At 34.4% G+C, this 22,195-nt stretch overlaps 1 protein-coding gene across 1 annotated transcript; it reads left to right on the forward strand.

Moving 5' to 3' along the window:
* The first annotated feature begins 8,311 nt into the window (after positions 1-8,311).
* Positions 8,312-9,423, forward strand: LOC129304911 (transcription factor bHLH162-like). Its single transcript, XM_054944757.1, has 3 exons — positions 8,312-8,442; positions 8,526-8,867; positions 9,112-9,423. Exons 1-3 carry the CDS (start codon positions 8,317-8,319, stop codon positions 9,187-9,189), a joined length of 546 nt encoding a protein of 181 aa, XP_054800732.1. The 5' UTR covers positions 8,312-8,316; the 3' UTR covers positions 9,190-9,423.
* The last annotated feature ends 12,772 nt before the right edge of the window (positions 9,424-22,195 follow it).

Genomic DNA, 22,195 nt, shown 5'->3' on the forward strand with positions numbered 1-22,195 from the left:
AATCATTTTTATAAATTATTTATACCAACTTTATCAATATCAATGCAAAAAAAAAAAAAGTAAAAGGATTAAAAGTGTATAAAATGTTAAATATGTCTTTATATAATAAATTTAAAAAATAATGTTATGTTACTTGTTATCTCTTATGAAGGGTAATTTTAAAAATATTTTTTAAATATTATCTAAAAAATCATGTCATGGTTTATAAATAAAATTAAATGGACATTCTAAAATGTGTTTTATAAATGAGATTGGAGAAAGTATACTCTTATTTATAATCTCAGGTCATCATTTATGAGTGCATTTGTTTCTTTGTTTTATTTCTATTAAATAATTATAAAATGGATGGATGGATTGAGGGCATATGTGGCAATGTAAAAAATATTGCTATATTAATCATGTTTCTTGATATATTTGCAAATATTCTAATAGTAAATCGCCAGATTCCAAATCCAGTCCTGACCCTTGGGAGCTCCAAGTCTTGTGTCTTCATCTAAAGCCCTGGACCACTACTGCTAAGTGTTAGCGGTGTGAAACCACAGCGTGTCAACTTTCCCCACATCAAACGTATAAAAAGACGACATATCTCACTCATCATCATCGAAAGACTTCCCTCTCATATTAAATATATCATCAAATAATATCCACGTATCACGTGCGTGTTATGTGTTTTCATCACGAAAAATATGAATTTAAATTCTTATACTTTATTTATATTTTATTATTAATTTTTATATTTTTTTATATTTTAAATTCTTACATTTTTAATTTTTATTATTTTAAGTCCCTCTATAAATAAAGTATAAGAATTTTGAAATGATTTAAAATAATAAAAAATAAAAATGTAAGAATTTAAAATATTAAAAAAATACAGGAATTAATAATAAAACGGAAGCAAAATGTAAGGGCTTAAAATTATTTTTTTTTCTTTATTTGTCCTCTATTGGTGGATGATGAGGACACGGAGACACCTAAAATATCATGTCTATTAATTATTAAGTTGTTTTGCCTTATTTAAATATAGGTTAAGGCCACACGATATTTATAATTGCCCGGTTTCATGTAATCCACGATTAAAGAAATAATTACGAAAACGCTTCAAAATCACTTCTCGTTTCTGGACACTCCTATATGTCTACGAAAATGTTTTTGCTTTGGAAACGCTATTTTTTTTTAGAGTAAAAGGGAAATTCATTAATTCAAGTGGAAACTGTACAAAATTGCAATCAAAGCGTAAGAGAAATTAACACATTACAGCAAAATAGTGATAGGAGAAAAAGAGCCTAAGGAATGATTGACAACAATTCTAATCCGTGAAAGCACATCATTTTCCAAAAAGTTCTCTTTAGTAAAGATGCACCGATTTCGGATTTCCTATAGCTTCTAGCAAGTAATACTAATGCTAATCTTCCAGGATGTATCAGGACAAGGATTGTGTAGGCAGTCAATGAACCAAGAGTTGATGGTCTTCCCATAGAAATTAGTACACATATCCAAGGGAAGAATTTTCTTCCAGACTGATGCAGCAAGATGACATTCTTTAAAAGAGTGATTAATGTCTTCAAGTGGGCCATTACAAAGGGAGCATTGTACATGTTGAGTAAATTTTTTGCGGGCTCTTTCTGAGTTGGTAAGTAATCTCCCTTTAAGCATTAACCAAATAAAGGTTTTCACCCTTTGGGCCATTGGTAGCTTCTAAACTTTAGACCAAGTATTGCTTTGATTATTCCAGTGAAGGGATTGTGAGGCCTCATAAGCTGATTTGACAATAAAATCTCCCTTACTTGTGAGGTTCCAAAAACATGAAGGGCTCTCAAAATCATCCTAACTGATATGGATATTGGCAATCTGATGCAGAATGCTATCAGGAAGAAGATTATCAAAAGAATCCCACTTCCACCTCCCCTCATTATCCCTAAATTTTGAGATAGGCTTTGAAAGACTTTGTCCGTTTATTTCAACATATGATACATTTTTCAATGGTCTAGTATTGCCAACCTAATAATCAGACCAAAATTTGATGGACTTACCATTGCTTGGCTTCCACTTAACGTGCATCATTGTGTCTTGCCAAATTTTTGCAATGCAATATTTTTAAGAAAATGAGAGCATTTATTTTTGTTTACATCCTGTAAAACATTACCCTGGAGCTAATATTTGCTTCATAGTACTTGAACCCAAAAAAAATCTAGTTCTGCAACAATCTTGTAGGCCAATTTCGAGAGGAACGCTCTATTTTGTGCCTCAAGGAATAAAATCCCACATCCTCCATTTTTAAGGGGTTGACAAAGAACTTTCCATTTAACCAAATTGATGCCATGATGATTAGCTGAATGACCCCATATGAATTGACGGATGACTTTCTCAATTTGGTTGCAACAAGTGGTTGGAAGCATGGCACTTTACATAGTGTAAAGGGGGATAGAGATAAGGACAGACTTGGCAAGAGTTATATGGCCAGTTAGGGAAAGAGATTTGCTCTTCCATTCGGCTAGCTTTTGGTTGAGTCTTTCAAGAATGTGGTTGTAAGTTTGAGAGCTGATCCTGCCATTAATTAAAGGTATACCAAGATAGCGAACAAGGGACTCAGTATGTTGAAAACCCAAGGATTGACAGACAGAAACACAAGTGGCAGCAGAGGTGTTTCTTGAGAAATAGACTTGGGTTTTGGCTTGATTTACAATCTAACCAGAGGAGAGGCTAAATTGATGTAACACTCTCTTCATAGCATTAACTTGGGTTTCAAAAGTATCTCTAAAGAGTACAAGGTCATCCACAAAAAAAAAAGATGAGAGAGAGGAACACCTTTGTAACCCAATTTAATGGAATGCTAATTCTTATTTGCTACTTCAGCAACAATAGCTTGAGAGAGTCTTTCTATTCATAAGACAAAGATGTACGGTGATAATGGGTCCCTTTGCCTAATACCTCTCATTAGTGAAAAGGGGGGAAGGTTTGCCGTTCTACAACACTTGCATTGTCAAAGTGGTAAGACATTTCATAATAAGATTAATCAAAGAAGGGGATAACTTAGCATCTCTCAGAGTGTCTTCAATAAAATCCCATCTTAACTTATCAAAGGCTTTTTCTAAGTCTACCTTAATTGCTATCCATCCCATTTTTCTTTTTGTCTTCCTCATGGAGTGCATCACTTCTTGTGCAATTACTATATTATCAATAATACTTCTTTTAAGGATAAAGCTTGTTTGTTGAGATTGGTTAATATTGGGCATGAGGGGCTGTAGGCGATTGGCAATCACCTTGGTGACAACTTTGTAAACAATAGTGCACAAGCTAATGGGTCTAAATTCCTGAATTAGGAATCAAGGCAATCAAAGTGTGATTTAAAGCAGGAAGGGCTCTCAAAATCATCCTGACTGATATGGATATTGGCAATCTAATGCAGAATGCTATCAAGAAGAAGATGAGCAAAAGAATCCCAACTTCACCTCCCCTCATTATCCTTAAATTCTGAGATAGGCTTTGAAAGACTTTGTCTATTTCAGCATATGGTGCATTTTTTAATGGTCCAATATCGCTAACCCAATAATTAGACCAAAATCTGATGCACTTATCATTGCCTGGCTTTCACTTCACATGCATCATTGTGTCTTGCCAAATTTTTGCAATATTTGTAAGAAAATGAGAGCATTTATTTCTGTTTACATCCTGTAAGACGTTGTCCTAGAGTTGATAGGCTTTGGAAACACTATTGTATGAATGGGAGTACACTTTACGCGCCCCTATAAGATTATATTTGAATTTGGTGCCAGACTTCATGCACATGTATCCTGGCAAGAATGACACTTTGTTAAAAAAAGTATTTTTTAGGGATTGATAGTAAAAAATATCCTTAATAAATTAATCCTTTTATATGTATTTTTAAGTAAAATACTTTATTAAATAAGAATAAATACAGAAAGATAATTTTAATTGGAAGACAGTTAACTAATTTGCTAGGGATGATATTCGATTAGAAATACCTCACATATTTTAACAGAGTAAGTCGGTTTAAGAGACTAAATCAATGATAGTTATGTTTGTGAGAAATTTTTTTAATAAATACGTTAAAAATATCAATTTAAATAATTACAAAATCAAGAACTTCAATTACAAATAAAAAAAATTTTATATTATAACTGGAATTGCTATATGCTCTTTCTAGTTCTTATTATAAAGTACCTCTGATTACTTCACAAAAATCAATGAAAGGTGATCAAGTTATTAATTTTGTGTGAAAATAAAATAAACTTTCAATTTTTACCATTGTTTAAACAAGAAATTATTATTTTTGAATGAAAAGACATGATCAAGATCGTGCTAGGGTTACAAAAGTCAGGACACATTGGAGTCCAAGATGTTCTTACATCTTATAGGCGGAATGCTATAAATAGAGAGGTCGTAGTTGTCATGTGAAGTTTTTTGTGTAAGCAAATCAGCACATTTTTTTTGCTTCTCTGTAGACATGATCAAAAGTGACTGTCTAATTTTTCATAGTAAGCTCCCTTATTTTCTTGATGGTTTCTGCTAAAAGATGGCTTTCGGAGAAGTTATGTTGAATAAGAGAGAGGGCTTCCATAAAATCAATGTGTAAATTAATCTTGGTAAGATTAGCATTCCAACCAAGCTGGAGATATTCTAAAATGCCTGATAATTCAGCTGCAGTACAGGGTTGATAGCTAAGAAATTTTGAGAAACAGATAATCTAATTTCCTTTTTCATCACGGATGACTCCACCATAAGTTACAGCGCCAAGAGAGTTAATTGAGTCGTCTGTATCGAGTCTAACCCATCCTTCCTTCGAAAAATTCCATTTAGCCTTGGATTTGAGTCTATCGTTATTTAAAATATCCACTCTTGATAGAAGTCACATGTCATTGATGATTTTTTGGGTACAAGAGAAGGCGATATCTTTGTCTTGATTGTCATTTTCAAAATAAATTCTCTTGCATCTCGCTTTCCATATGTTCCAACAGATGTAAGCAAAGAGCTTCTGCCAATTAATTTTTCTTGTGATGGTATTCCCTACTTTGTTTCTTGGATTTCAAGTTATCCAATCCTTCACATTAAGAGAGAAAAAATTATTTAGCTTGGAAGGATTGACTAGCTTTAGCCAAACCTCCCGCACTTCCTTGCAATCTCATAAGATGTGAATTGAAGAGTCAAAAGAGTTACAACTGAAGATGTAGTTTCGGTGTATTGGGTTGTGTCCTTCATCTGTTATAAAATTGCTCTGTAGGCGATCCCAAGTTGCTTTCCAAAGAAAACACTTAATTTTTTCATATGTAGACCACTTTTAGATTTTGGACCAAATATCATAATTTTTTGTTCGTTTTGGCATTCCAGCTTTATGTAAGCGGATTTTATAGAGAAATTTCTATCAGAGGAAGGTCTCCAACAAAGGACATCGTCATCACCATGAGAGTTAAGAGATTGCACAAGAGCAATTTGTTTAATCACGTCAGGGTGAAGATGATGATTAAGAAGGTTGAAATTTCATCTTCCTACAAGTGTGCATAAATCAAAGATTTTGGTATGAAGAATAGATTCAGCACTAGGGAGGGTATATTTAACAAAAGGTTCAGGGAGAGGAGCCCATTTGTCATATCAAAAGGATATTTGGTTACCCTTACCCACTTTCCATCTAACCTAAGACATGAAATTATCCCAAATTTTGCAAATACTACTCCATTTGTAAGAAGAAGAACTTGGTTTATAGACCATTGGAATAGTAGTTTTGTTGTGTTTATATTTATCTTAAAGAATCTGAACCCAGAGACGTTTAGGTTGAGTGATGAGACCCCAATATAATTTCATGATGTAGGCAATATTTTGATTCTTAAGATTTTTGAGTCCAAGTCACCCATTGGATTTATCCTTAGTAACACAATCCCAAGAAAGAAGAAAAGGCTTCTTGGTTCTATCAGAAGAGTTCTAAAGAAAATTCCTCGAGCATCTTTCTAGTTCAGCCAGAATATTATTAGGGATGAGCATAATCTACATGGCATAGCTAGGAAGAGCAGAGAGGAGAGAATTGATGAGGACCGATTTACCAGCAATGTTAAGAAAATAACTTCTCCAACTGGTAAGACGGGACGCAGCTTTATCAAGTAAAGGAGCAAAGGTGAATTTCGTAACTTTCTCATGAAACAGAGGTATTCCCAAGTATTTTTCAAGATTTCCAATAAGAGGAATGCCCAAAACATCACTAATCTGAGTAGCCATATTAATGTTGACATTTCTAGAATAGAAAAGTTACATTTGGAGATATTAATTTTCTACCCAGAAGCATTACACAATTTAGAGAGACAATTCTAGGTAATTGAAGCCTGAGTAAGAGACATCTCTACAAAAAGTAAAAGATCATCAGCAAAGAATAAATGGGAGATGGGAGGCCCAGTAGGTGTAAGTTTAATTCAAATTTTCATTATTCCCTATCATGCTTCCTTTATTTTTATTTGTTAGAAAAACTTTCACTTTTGATTTATTTTTTTATAAGCAAAATCACGTATTTCAATAAGTATTTATTATAGATTTTCTAAATTATCATTCATAATTTATAATAACGAGAAATAATTAAGACATGTTTATATTGATTAACACATGATATTTTAGTCCAATTTCTTTATTTTCAAATATAATTAGTATAGTTAACTGACTTTCTTAAACTGTATAATACATCTTTTGTCCCAAATTATAAGATATTTTTAGATAAAATCTCACACATCAATAAACTTCATTAAATACACTTAACAACCATAACTTTTCAAAATAAAAATATAAAATTTTAAAAATTCTCATAATTTAATATTCCCTCTGTTCCAAATTATAAGACACTTTAAGAAAAATTCTCACATATCAATAAACCTTATTAAATACACTTAACAACCTTATCTTTTCAAAATAAAAATATAAAATTTTAAAAATACTCATTGTTTAATATATTGAGAAGAGAAAGGACAAAAATTAATTATAGAAAGAGAAAGGATAATATTAAAATTGGTACATTTAATGAAACTTTAATTTACTCAAAGTATCTTATATTTTGAGACAGAGAAACTCCTTCAAAAGTGTCCTATAATTTGGAATGGAGAGAGCATATCGAAAAGAAAATGGACGAAAATTAATTATGAACAAAAAGGATAATATTAAAATTAATGCATTTAATGAAACCTGAATTTATCCAAAGTGTTTTATATTTTAAAATGGAGAAATTCTTTAAAAAATGCTTTATAATTTGGGACAAAGGGAATACAATTTTTTCTCTTATACAAATGGAGGGAGTAATTAATGAGTTTAGATAAGAATACCATTAAAAAAATATTTAATACTTATCAAATTCTATGCATGAAAGTTTAAAAAAATATTTCTAAAATATTCATGCACCCTATAATAGGAACAATATAGGGAGGATAAGATAGAGAATTAGAGATACTCCCTCCGCCATAAATTATGAGATACTTTTAGATAAAATTTTACATACTAATAAATCTCATTAAATATACTTAACAACCTTATCTTTTTAAAATAAAAAAATATAAACTTTTAAAAATACCCATCATTTAATATATAAAAAAGAAAAGAGACAGAAATTAATTATAGAGAGAGGAAGGGTAATATTAAAATTGGTGTATTTAATAAAATTTTAATCTACTCAAAGTATCTTATATTTTAAGACAGAAAAACTCTTTCAAAAGTGTTTTATAATTTGAGATAGAGGTAGTACTTCTATAATCTCATTTATACGATGAAAAGAGGAAAAAAAATTAATTCTATTCATAGGACATTTATCAATTTTTTATATTTTTCTTTACATTTTTACTCTTATTAAATTTTTGAATAAAAATACCAGTAATATTATTTAAAAATATTTACTAGAAGTAAATGTAAAAACTTATTAAATTTTAAGATAAAATTAATAAAACTTTAGATTTTTCATGATTTTGTATAACTATATTAGAAATGGTTTATAAATAAAATAAGAGGGAGTGTTCCAAGACACTGGGGTGACATCATTTTCCAAATCTAAATTAGTCGGGTCTAAATCTCTATGCCTTATATTAAAATTAAATATAAACGGTTAAAAATCTTTAATCTAACATGAGAAAATGAGAGAAATGGAAAGTAATATAAAAGAAGACACGCCACTACCTGTGAAGACCCCACCCGTAATTTATTCCAAACCCACCCACTCGGTTTTCTGCCCTTCTCTCTCTTCTTATCTATGAAAAACCATTAATCTCGAGCTCTCGACCGACCTACCCAAACTAAAATTCGCTGCAGACTAAGAGTATATAGTCACATATTATTCTACAGATGATAGGCAAGATTCAAGCTGCTTCGTCCAGAGGCGATAGGAAAATTATCGAGAGGGACCGAAGAACCCAAATGAGGGCTCTCTACTCCAAGCTCAACTCGCTCCTCCCTCATCAATCCTCCACGGTACTTTCTTTGATTTCAGTCAATCACATCCTCACTAATTTCATTTTCAGTCAATCACATCACGTTTAAATCTTGTGGTGCAGGAGCTGGTTTCGCAGTCGGATCAACTAGAAGAGGCTGCGAACTACATAAAGAAGATTCAGATAAAGTTGGAGAAGCTGAATGAGAAAAAACTTAGCCTTATGGGAATCGAAAATGAACTGTCAAATACTTGCAACAGAGGAACGATCATTTTGGAGTCCAAATCACCCAAAGTTGAGATTCACCAAATGGGTTCAGCATTGGAGGTTTCTGTGATTACTGGGTTGGATTGCCAGTTCATTTTCAACGAGTTCATTAGCATTCTTCACGAAGAAGAAGCCGATGTTGTTCATGCCAGTTATTCAGTCGTTCATGATGCTGTTTTTCATACCATACACAGTCAGGTGATGAGCAATAAACTCATTTATTCTTCCTTGTAGATTCAGATTTCAGCTTAAAACCTTAAAATTAGTGAGAGGATATGAGTTAGTGTTGGCTAAATTTAACTAATAGAGAGAACTAAGAGGCCAACCAATAATGTAAGATTTCTCTCCTCTCTGTTGATTAGGAGGATTTAGCCAGGCCTGCGCATCTAATTTAGGGATGATAAAACTGATGGATCTGGTTCTTGCATTGAATGTTGTTCAGATAGGAGATGGTGGTAACAGAGCTGGGAGGATATCGGAGAGATTAAAGAGGTTTGCGTATGGTTCTGGTGCATTTTGAAGAAAACGGCAATGGCAGCACTGATTTGTGGAAATCTGATGAATTTCAATGTGAAGTAACCAGTTTCCGAGTTTGCAATGAAATAAGTTCATACTTCGCATATATATGTATATATGAACTCATCATTTGATCTTTGTCATCTACAAACGGCCAGCAAAATTTCCACCTGATCTCTGCTGTTGCGTGTGACTGATCAGTGTGTGTATCGTACTTTTCACCGTTGTTCTGATAGGGTTGCTTGTTGTTATACTTTCTGCTCTAAAGTCTATGAATTGTGTTTCAGACAGTATTAATTTAAAAAAATTGTGTCTACTTTTTAAATGATGCCATGAATAATTTGAAAAATAGAGAAATCTTTGGGATTGTTTCCAAGTCGAGCTGGCTTTCCGCCCAGAGCGTCCGCTAGTTCGTTGAAAACAACTCGTAATTGCATCTATTGAGGCGTACGTTCACATGTACATACAATTTAAGCAATTAAATTACCTTAACATAAGCATAAATTTGCTTAATGATCAAGAGAGACTACTGTGAAAACTTGAATCGCTCATTAAATCAGCATCAGTTTTGCTTAATATGGGATGCATTCACGTGTCTGCCTTATGTATGTCACTTGGGAAAAAGGAATAAGAGAAAAGAAACTGCAAAGCAAAGGGATGGGAGGAATGAAACTTAGGGCCAGTTTGTTTAATTTTTTTTTAATTGCTGAGTGTTATTTTCTTAAATGAGATAATTCTGTTTAAAATAGGACCAAACATTAAATGTGGACACCTTGACACTTAGATTGGTGAGAGAAATTAAGCCAGTCGTTAAAGTTTCGTAGAAAAAAAATATATTTTTCACTTTTTTTACAAGCTGTATATTTTATATACTCCCAGCAAATCATCATATAAGTTATTTTAAACTATTTATATTTTAAAAAAAGTATATTAAAATCTTAACTTTTTAAAGAAATTTATATTTTTTTCAATCATAACCTTAAATGTAATAAATATAATATCCGACTTATTCAAAATATCTTCATTAATTAGTCAACAATGTAATGGTGTAATTGGAAAAAAATACATATATAAAACATACTTGATATTCTATATTTACAATCAAATAAAACTTTTAAAAAAAATATCTCATATTGTGATACAAAATAACTTATTAAAATAAGTTTTTCCAACACATATCTTTTATGTTTAATAAACTTAAATTCTCTCTAGAATTTTGTGGTGTTTACAACAACTTTGTCATATCTAGCTTAACTAGAATCACTTTTTTAATATCAAACCGACTCGTCTTTAATATGACAAACAAGTTAACAAGATGCTTATTACCTGTGTATTTAATTTTTACAAAACTATATATTTTCGATTTGCTGAATTAATTGCTTCATTTTCATCTTCCTTTGATGTAACTGTATAAAAAAAAAAAAAAACTCAAGAAGTTGTAATGTATTAACTCTAAAACAACATTCCTCCATGTACATGAAAATTTGATACATCAATGTTTGTAATTGTACTTCTAGCAAAACACAGAATATTTTGAGCTGGAAGATTTTTTTTTTTTTTTGACATTGCTGATTTTAACCAAACAAATCACGTGTAAAATGATATTGAAGACGTGCATGACGCGGCGTTCATGACGTCAGCTCATTTTTGTCGCATCTATTTGTCAAATTTCCCCACTACAGGACCCAAAAACGTGTAATATATATATGATATATCTATCGTGTAAAGAATAAGAAAATATATATATATATATATATATCTCTCTCTCTCTCTATCTCTCTCTCTCTCTCTCTCTCTCTCTCTCTCTCTCTCTCTCTCTCTCTCTCTCTCTCTCTCTCTCTGCGTGTGTATGCCTATTCTTCTCAAACACAAAATCATGTGTACAAGAACATATACAAAATCAATAGCGATGGATTCCAACATAAAGAATTAGTTCCTCACAACATAGCAAATTAATTAAATTTTTGCTTAGAAAAATACTTATATTTAATACCTGACTGTATCTCAAACATAATCATGATCTTCAATAAGAGGGTAAGTATGAGTAATAAAAGAAATATTAAAAAAAAACCATATTACTTTACTAATAATTGTCATTTGTTGATATCATTTTCTTATTATTTTTCTTAGCTTTTGACACTTTTTAGGACTATTTTGTGCATATTAGAAGCATTTTAGATCATAAGGTTCAAGCGTACTTTCCAGAACTTTTGGAGCAAAGTTCTAATTCTAAAAGTTTAGGGGCAAAATGGTAATTTGAAAAAATTATCATTTAATAATTTTAAATTTTTCATTAATCTCATGAGTTTAATTTGAGTTAATTTAACTTAGATTGTAGTTATTCACTAAAATAAAATTTAAAGTACACATTTTTTATATTTTCATTGTACTTTCTATAAACTTTGAAAAGTGTGTTATGCTTAGTTTTTGTAATCAAGAACTTTTAAAAAACTTCTCACAACTAAATTCATTTCATTATCTTCCATTTAGTCATTTTAATTTACTTCACCACATTTTTCATGGTTCACACCTAAGTTGAATAAATTCATAAGATGTGAAATTATTTGTGCACAACTTGCTATTTAATGAATTCATTATGTGTTTTAAGCCTTGGGAAGCTATTAGATGATTATGACAGCCCATTTGCAGGGAATTAAGCCCTTGGATAAGTTAATTGGATGATCAAAATGTTACAAGTCATTGATGAAATCTCAATAAAACCTAAAGATAGTCATAACAATTACATTTTTCAATTTCAGTTCCATATTTTATTATCTTTGTTATGCATTTTTTCATTATCTCCATCATATTATTTTCAAATTTTCCCATCCATTTTCATATTATTAGTGTCTTTCATTTTCATTTATTATTATTTAAATAATTAATTCCTAAAATTCATGGCCATACATGAAATATCATGTGAAAGAACCGTTAGATGCACAAAAAAGCTCACATCATTTTAGGGAACTTAGTGGGCATAATTCTTAGCCATTAGTTTGATCTTAATGAGCCTCAAACATTCCAAAACAAAGGGAATTTCATTCTCCACGTATCATTACACCATTTGGCCAAAAACTTTACTCCTCTTTTTCCTCTATTCATCTTCATCTTTTTCTCTCAAGAACATCCCTGAATCCTAAACTAGCTTCCACCATTTCTCCATCTTAAAGCCCTCATTTTCAAAATCCAAACCCTCCAGATAAACCCCTACACAATCCACATCATAACCCTCAAAACAAAACAACCATTCCCTTCCATTCTCAAGCTTTCTTTCATGATGGTTTTGTTTGAATGTCTTCAAGGAAAGACTATGGGGATGCTAATAAGGAGGGGCTAGACTTGTCTTCTTTTCCTAAGAAGTATGGATGAACTCTCTTTAAGCTCTTAGATTTTGAGAGTTTTTTAATCTTTGCCTCTTGTTAAATTCCTTGCAATTTTACTATGACATTGTAATAATAATGGTCGTTGGACTAACTTTGTAATGCTTGGTTGAGTGCCATATATGAGGTTATTATGTTGTTTACTTGCCAGTTGAAGTGTTGTGTGCAATTTCAAATTTAGGAAAGTCCAAATTTAATTTTATTCAATTTATTGTTGCATTGAATTTCTAGCTATCCCTAGTGAGCATACTTAGGGTTGGCTAATCATTTTTCTTAATCAATTGAGGTCTCATTTGGTTAAAGAAAGGGCTGAAATTGGTGATTAACAACATAACCAATGGGTCATTTTTTAACACAATTAATTCTAATAATTAAGGGTCCTAGTTAATTTAAGGAACCTAAAAGTACTAAATTCCTCATGGCACTAGAATGTCTTTAAAACTAATTAGAGATAACAAGGAATTATTTAGATAGAGCAAGGATAAGAGAGGGAATTCATTTGCCTAGAAAGACCATTGATTTGCATTTTAATGACAAACCAACCTATTTTCAAAAAATACCAAAAAATTTAGTTTACATTTAATTCTTGTTTGCTAAATTTCAAATCAATCAAACCCAATTAAATTGTTATTGGTTTTGATAGATTTAAACAACTTAGGGTTTAATTTTTAATCAATTTCATGTGAGAGTCGACATAGGTTGCACCCTATACTCATTAGGATGTTTTTTAGTTTAATTTGAGTCATTAAGTGGCTAATGAACATCATTTACAAATACTCATAATACATGTTTTCCTAATTAGCTTGTTCTTTATGAAGAGCCCAAAATATTCAATTTTTTCATAAAACTTAAGCAATATAGAAAAGTACATATTCACTATGGTATAGAAATCTAGTTCAACTTGTCTGATTAAACCAGTAAACTATTAAATCAGTATCTTGACTAGTTTTAAAATGATTTGTTTATAACTAATTTGATAATGATAATTTTGGTCATTAACCTTTGAACCAGAATCTTGATCGATTCAATAATCAGTTTGATTTTTAATACATTAGTATTCCTCGAGATTTATATTGTATTATAATATTACACATTAAAAAGAGCACGCACATGCATCTGATGCAATAAGATCTACTCTGTATGCGTAACAACAATATTATTAAATGCATCCAATGTATAGAACTAAATACCTTTTTTTGTACTTGTTTGGGCTAAATATGAAATGTCGCTCAAATAAGTGACAAGGCTAGTTAGGTTGAGTAATTGAAGTTTCAGGCCCAATATAAACAGGCCGATCTTAAGGCTCAATAAAGGCCACAATAAGTAAACATGCCGAAATCCGGTCAGTTGCAAATATTATACCGTTGGCATGAAAACACGATCTTAAGTAATGCTGAAATCTACGCCTAAGTATCTTGATGAAGCAAGTTTGTTACCAAAATGAAGATCATGGAATAAAGACTATGCCATGAGTTTTGCGAGATCCCTAATTCTTCAGCAAAATGTGCTAAGTTCTAAGGAAGAGGCTACCTCTACTCTGACATTATAAATAGAAGAAGAAAATACAGAAGAAACTAGTCAACACTCAATCAAAGACTCACAATTTTACATTCATTAGCCCTTTTTTAGTTTTCAATTTCAGGTCTGTAATCTTTTACATTTCAATAATAATCAAACACCTGTTCTATCAAAACCTTCTATCCTTTTAGATCTGAGTAAACTATAGTAAGGAAGCTCGGGACCCTTTTATTATCAATTGAGACTCAGCATCTTTGGCACACTTGGTATTTGTTGTTCACCACGAATAATTTTTGGCACATTTAGTGGGAATTGCGTAACAAAGATGGCAAGGACGCAAAAAGATAAAAGGACTAAATAGGCGCTGGTTCTCATGAACCAGAAGGGACCTCTATGCACATAGGGTCAAAACACTTATTACCTGATATTGAAGCAATTGAGCATCATGAGCACATAGTGCCGATGACAATAGGTAGCAACAACACGTGCCCTGGCTCAAAGTCGAGAAATGGCCAACCCAACCCACTAATCATATCCAACGAACTTGTGGCAGAAGTGTTGCGAGCAATTCAAGAACGTATGGATAACCAGTTGGAAGAGAACCAAAAGTTCTTTGCACTATCCTTTGAACTATTAGAACGCACAGAGAAAGAACGACAGTAGATCCTAATGCAGACTTTGTATGGTGGCATGAAGAACATAGCCACGTTATTAAAAGCTCAAGTTTAGGGCCGGTTAGAAGGAAACAAGCAAGAATCAATATAGGTTCTGGCCATCGGGGCTACACACTTGTAAGAGACATCCCTGACCCCTAAATATTTGCTCATACTCATTCTTTAAGTAATCCTTTATATTATTTATAGGAACCCGGCACGAGTAGCTTGGGGGCACGGCAATGATCCCAGAGCATCAAATCAAGTCTTAGAACTAACTGGTGAACATGGAGGCCCTGAGAGACACCATCCAAGACATACATGGACCAGGGTTAAGGCCAATCGGCCACCCTAACTTATCAAAACTATATCCATAGTACATAAATAGGGATAACCCATACCCTCAGGGATATAAGATCCCTGACTTCATGTTGTTCTCAGGCAACGAAACGCAATCGACACTCGAGCACATTGGGAGGTTCACAATCTAATATGGTGAGATTACTAACTATGAGAACTTCATTAACTTAAAGCTGAGATTGTTCCCAAATACTCTCAAGGGCCTGACGTTCATATGGTATACGTCACTACCCCATAACTCAATCATTAGCTGGATGAAAATGGAGTAGAAGTTTTACATCCAATTCTATAAAGCCGAGCTAGAGGTCAGCATAATGAAACTTTGCAAGTTCACACAATGGGCCAGAGAGACGGCAGACCAATACTTCATGAGGTTCAAACGTTTGAGGAGTAGTTGCCACATGGCCCTTCCAGAAACTAAATTCGTCAAGCTGGCACAAGCAGGACTGGACATAGAACTGCAAAAGAAATTTTAGGGGATGAAATTTTAAAATTTTTACGAACTTAAGGCCAAAGTATAGGGTTATAAGGAACTGCTTAAGGAAGAGGACCATCACCGACGGACTATGGTAAGAACCTATTTCAAAGATCTAGACGTAATGGTGGTGAAACTAAAGAATGCTGGCAACTACACATGCCCAGCTTTGATAAGGAAGGTAAGAGAGCTTCCCAAAAGGCTAAACGTAATCTAGTACACCTTTGATACCACTAAAATAGAGAAAATCTTCAATTTCCTCCTTAAAAAACTTTATCTCCCTATCCACTGATCATAAAATCCCTTCGAAGGAAAAACAAAGAGGAAGGAATACTGTAAGTACCATCACTCGTGGAGTCACAACACTAAGACGTGTTAGGGATTCAAAAATGTCATCCAAAACCAGATCAATAAGGGAATTCTGAAATTCTCTAAGGAAGAATCCATGATTATAGAAGAGGACCCCTTCCCACCATTTGCCACAGTCAACATGGTGGAGATAAACTCTAGTAAATGACAACCCAGGAGAAGTGATAATAGGGAGAAAGATGAGAGACCTTGAAACATCTAAAACAAGGATAAAGTAACTCAAAAAAACTCTAAGACAATATGGGACAGCCTGGGAAAACAAACAGGCTGGTCGAATAGAAATAAGTCTTATAGATGGGATGTGAGCCTAAAAGGGTAGAGCATTAAAAGCTTGGATGGCTCCAAGGTGGTTTGAAACTACTTGGGAGAAACCTAGAATGAAGACAACTAGTAGAATATGAAGAAAAATAGCAAACGACCCTTGGGATGGGATATTGACCTAGGGGAATTGATAATGATAGAGCTAGATAGATCTAAGGTGGCTTGGGATCGCCTAGGGGAGCCGTCTGGAAAATTTAACTTTTTCATCAAGTACTCGGCACCCCTAAAAGTAGGTGAACCATTCACGAGGACACCAACAGGTTAGGATGTAGGCCCTAACGGCCTACCTTTACTGCCATTAACAACATTATAAAGCAACACAGAGCTTCCTTCAAAGCCAAAAGCCGCTAAGGGCTCAGGCAAGTTCGTTACACCACCTAGCAACATACCGCCCCTGAAACTTGTGAGACATAAGAAGTTCCCAGCTGCCTTAACAAAGACCTAAAGGCAGCATCTTCAATGAAAGTGAGTTGCACAGAGATACCTCCAACAGTAAAAAATAGAGGTACAGGATAGCCCCAACGATCAGCAAGAGGCTAGCAAGCTCAGAAGGAAGTCCATTGAGGACCAAGATGAAGGGAGTAAGAATGAAAATCAGTGAGATGGGACCATTCATGTTAGAGAGATACCACTTAACCTTTGTTGTGTGGTCTCGTTAACACTACCTACTTAATTCCAGTCTACCACTAGTAGTACCAAGGACCAGCAAAAATAGAATACCTTGAGACTGACACAGGCGAGCCTGTATCAATATTGCCCAATGGAGCCAAGGGAGGAAGAGGGATATGAACCTATAAGAATGTAAGAGCAAAAAGAGAAGGCTGCCAAGCCCGTCTTCCAAATCACCTTGCAAGTAGTAGAAAGGAAGCCAAGGCAGGCTATCCTAGAAAAGCCTAATGTTAAAATGACCCAGCACTTGAAGCCTTTATACATCAGGGCACATTTCAACGGGAGGCTAATAACTAATGTCCTCGTAGACAACAGCTCGATGGTAAACATACTGTCAGCCAGCATGATGCTCAAGATGGGGCAAGAGGAGTGTGACCTGATGTCGACTAAAGTGTCTATTGTAGGGTTCATTGGGACTGCATCTAAGTTCCTCAACATACTACCATTTCAAGTTGATGTTGGGACTAAGTCATCACTAACGGCTCTTTTCATGATCAGCACCACAGCACAATATCAGGTCCTCTTAGGATGGGATTCAATCCATGCCAATGAGTGCGTATCTTCTTCACTGCATCAGATGCTCCTTATGTGGAAAGGAGAAGAGGTAGAAGTGGTATGAGCTGAAGATAAACCATTTACAGCAGTTACTGACTTCATATATGGAAGGTATTATAATGCTGATATGGGCCCATTTACATTCTAAAAGGCTCAAGGAATCCTTTCATACAGACAACAACGAACATTATAGTGCCACTAATATCACAGAGGTGTAAGCCTATCATAAAACTAGTTATTGACTGAGACAGACAAAAGAAAGGATGTAGCAGCCGCGGTTATTCAAAAGCTATGGCTGCATAATATACAAGAGAGACTAGAAGACTACGGACCTGAAACCTTTAGGGTTGAAGTTGTATATGAAGATGAAACCTAAAGAGTAATAGAACTACACGAGCTAGACCTTACACCTCTAAAATTTTAAGGCATAACTTCAAAGGTCTAGAATCTACTAAAAGAAGTAAATCTTAGATCCCCAAAAGAGCCGAGGATCACTTTCATTGGCTCGCTACTAGATAAAGAACAAAAGAATGCCATCAAGCAAGTATTGCTAGAATTCAAGGATTTCTTCACATGGGACTATGATAAAATGCCCGGACTGGCGAGATAGTAGGTTAAACACAGGCTTCCTTTAAAGCCGAACTATAGACCACCAATAGCCTTTCAGTAGAATATCAGTTGAAGTAAAGTTATAAGTAAAGGAAGAGATCAAACACCTCCTACGAGCCAGATTCATATGGCTTTGTATGTATGCTCAGTGGCTCTCAAATATAGTCCTAATAATCAAGAAAAAAGGGAAGCTATGAGTTTGTGTAGATTTTTAAAATATAAACACGGCCATACCTAAGGACGTGTATGCAATGCCTATTGTAGACAGGTTAATAGATGCTGGGGTCAGAAAGGCTTTATTATTATTTATGGATTGCTTCTTCAAATACAACCAAAAATTTATCGTAAAAGAAGACATTCACAAGACCACTTTAGGTGGTCGGGGTCCATTAGAACATTCAAATGGGTAGTCATGCTATTCGGTTTAAAAAATGCCGAGGCCACCTATCAGCGGGCTATGAATGCCATCTTTCATAATATGATAGGAAAACATCTAGAAATGTATATGAAAACATTTAGAAATGTACATGAAAACATCTAGAAATGTACATGATGATATAATGATTAAATCTAAGAAGGAACAGAATCATATTGAGCATTTGAGGATGAGTTTCCTCCGAATGAGGGAGGTTGGCCTTAAGTTAAAGTCACTTAAGTGTGCTTTTGGTGTAACTACAAGTAATTTCCTTAGATTCTTGGTCCACAAAAGGGGGATTGAAGCAGATCAGAATAAAGCACAAGCTATCTTAGAGGCAAAGGCACCAAGCAACAAAAAAGAACTCCAAAGGTTTTTATGATAGGTCAATTATCTCCGAAGTTTCATCCCGAACCTTGCAGGGAAGACAAAAGAGTTTTCTGAGCTCTTGAAACTTAAAGGTGCCAAGGAATTCACCTAGACCGGATATCATCAGGCGACCTTTGATAAGATTAAAGAACACTTAACAAAGCCTTTGGTCTTAGTAGCCCCGAGGGAGAACACCTCATTTTTATTGTATTTAGCTTCTACCGCCATGTCCATAGGTTGTATATTAGCCCAAAATGTTGATAAGGGATGTAAGCAGGCAGTCTATTATTTAAGTAGGTGTTTAACTCCCACAAAGACCAAATACTCAACTGTGGAAATAGCATGTTTGGCGCTATATTATGCTTGTACTAAGTTAAGGCATTATATAATAAATGCATTTGTGTATGTGATTTCCCATTCTGATTTAATTAAATACATGCTTAATCGGCCTATCATGACGGGCTATATAGGGAAGTGAAACTTGGCCTTAGCAGAATTTTCATTAATATTTTTGCCTTAAAAATTAGTAAAAGGCCAAGCATTAGCAGACTTTTTGGCTGATCACCCCTCAGCCAGGCTCCCTGAAGAGGAGAAAGAACTGCCTGTGTTCTTAATAGATCCAGGGCCCTAGGTGCTTAAGTTTAATAGATCTAGTACTGAACAGGCATATGGGGCTGGGATAGTAATAATCTCTCCTACTAAGATAAAAACGATACTGTCTCTTCAATTAAATTTCATGTGTACTAACAATCAAGAAAAATATGAAACACTACTCACATGGCTCGAGATTCTTTAAAAATGAAAGCCCGTGATGTGGTTATGGAAGTGGATTCTCAGTTAGTCAGCAAACAATTAACTAGCGAGTATAAGTGTACAAGCCTCACTCTAGTAATGTATTATGCTGGGGCTTCTCAGATTCTAGAAGAGTTTGAGATAGCAACATTGACTCACATTCCCCGAGCTCAGAACTAAGAGGCCAATGAATTGGCTCAAATAGCGTCAAGGCTAAGGCTATCACCTAAACTCACTAAAAAGGTAATTTTAGTGGAATGAAAAGAACATCTTTCAGTCGCTTAGCTTGGTTTGATAGTACAATGCGATGCAGTCTCACAAAGGTTAGCCCAAGATTGGTGAGATAATTTCAAGAGTTATCTACAAGAGCTTAGTCAACGATACCCTTACAGAATGCGGATATGCGCTCAACACTTCATTTTAGTTGGAGATGAATTGTATAAGAAAGGCCCCGACAGGTTATAGAGGTCTTAAGGCTGGTACATGAAGGAGTATGTAGGGCCTATCAATTAGGGCTAAAGATGCAATGGTTGGGGTATAGGCATGGATATTATTGGCCATTAATGACAAGAGATTATATAGAATATGCTAGAAGGTGCAAGAAATGCTAGACTCACGGGTCAACATAATAAGTGCCAACATTAGACATGTATCTAATCATCAAACCATGGCCTTTTTAAGGATGGGCTATGGATGTAATAGGGACGATCTATCCAGCCTCATCCAAGGGCCACTCATTCATCTTAGTGACCACAAATTATCTCACTAAATAGGTATAGGCTATCCCTATGAAGAAAGTAGAGCAGGACGATGTTATTAACTTCGTACGTGAAAAAATCTTATTTCAATTTAGGATTCCTCAAATGATTACAATAGACCAGGGCACAATGTTCACTGAAAGTAACTTTAAAGCCTTCATTGAGGAAAGTAGCATTAAGGTATTGACATTCTTGTCATAGTACCCTCAAGAAAATGGACAGGCTCAAGCTCCTAACAAGATCATCCTCTGAATTCTAAAGAAGACGATCGAAGAGAATCCTAAAGAATGACACGTATGATTACTCAAGATGCTATTTTGAGAGAAAAGCTACGGGCACGAGCCCGTATGTGTTAACATAGGGGCATAAGGTCATTTTGCCTATAGAAATAGCAGTCCCTTTGTTACACATTGCAAGCAGTCTAGGAAGATTATCTGATGATTACAAGAAGGCTATGATAAGCGAATTAATTTAGTTAAATGAAATTTGTTTATAAGCGCTGGATCATATGATTGCCCAAAAGAAAGAGGTATCAAGGATACATAATAAATGAATAAGAAGGAAACACTTTCGGGTGAACGAGCTCATGTGGAAACTTGTGTTACCACTTGATTTTAAAGATCGGACGCTTGGTAATTTTTGCCTAATTGGGAAAGACCATTCAAGATAAACAAAGTACTTAAAGGGAACACGTATATGTTAGCTAGCATCGATGGAATTTTGCATAAACGAACCATAAACAAAAAATATTTAAAGAAGTATTAGCTATCATTATTGTAAAAAAGCAATAAAGAACCCAAGGCCTAGAATGGCCTTAGGGCATATGAAAGACGCACAATGATAGAAAATTGTTTGCTCTTTATTACATTCAAATCGTGTTATAAAGGGTGTAAAGTACATGAATAAAGAATAAAGAATAAACAATGAAAAAAATGAGATACATTATTTACAAAGACTACACATTATCTCCCATGTCGCCAAAGCCAAGTCTAGCTCTTGAAAAAGGGTCTGATGGCGAGTAAGGGCCATCTCAAACTCAAGCATGAAATGAAACTTTGCATCTGAAATAGCTCATGCCTTGTCTAGAACCTTAGTGGCGATCTCCAGTTTAAATTCAGTTGGACCATCTTCAGCTTCAGCTCATACCAACTCCTCTTTAGGTGCGGCTAGCTAGCACCTCAAGTCTGCCACCTTAGCTCATAGAACCTAAAGGTGATCCACGTGAGGGGCAATCTCCTAGACTCGATTAGTGGTAGCCATCATTCGGGTCTTGGCAACAAGATACTCGTCCCTCACAGACCAATTGTTTTTCAAATATTTTGACAGAAGGGGGAGTTCTTTACGATACTGGTTGATGATGCCATAACATGCCGAGACTTGAGCTCAAAGGAGTAATAACTCAAACATAGAGACTGCCTTCTCCATAACCTTGAGAGCCCAGATCATCTCCTCATAATTTTGTTTAGGAATGAGGAGTAGATCATGGCTGAGTTAGAACTGCATGACCCTCCAAGCATCCAACACCACATTCGATTCAGGTACATGGATGCGAGTTAGAAGGGCATCAATGGGTACCACTTACAATGAAGCCAGTTGAAGAAAACAAAGTGAGGTCAGTAACGAGAGACAAAAAAGGAACTAGAAGGAATAAGTAAAACAAGCCAATACCTGAATTAGATCCATGAGTGCTTTGTCTTTGCTTGCGGAAGGGGGAGTAGTATGCGCAGACTGTGCTGTTGATCGCAGGGCCTTCTCCACAAGACCTGT

This window comes from Prosopis cineraria, unplaced genomic scaffold (assembly GCF_029017545.1).
Source record: "Prosopis cineraria cultivar Desert tree isolate PC_DT_omini unplaced genomic scaffold, ASM2901754v1 PC3, whole genome shotgun sequence".
Classification (NCBI taxonomy): Eukaryota; Viridiplantae; Streptophyta; class Magnoliopsida; order Fabales; family Fabaceae; genus Prosopis; species Prosopis cineraria.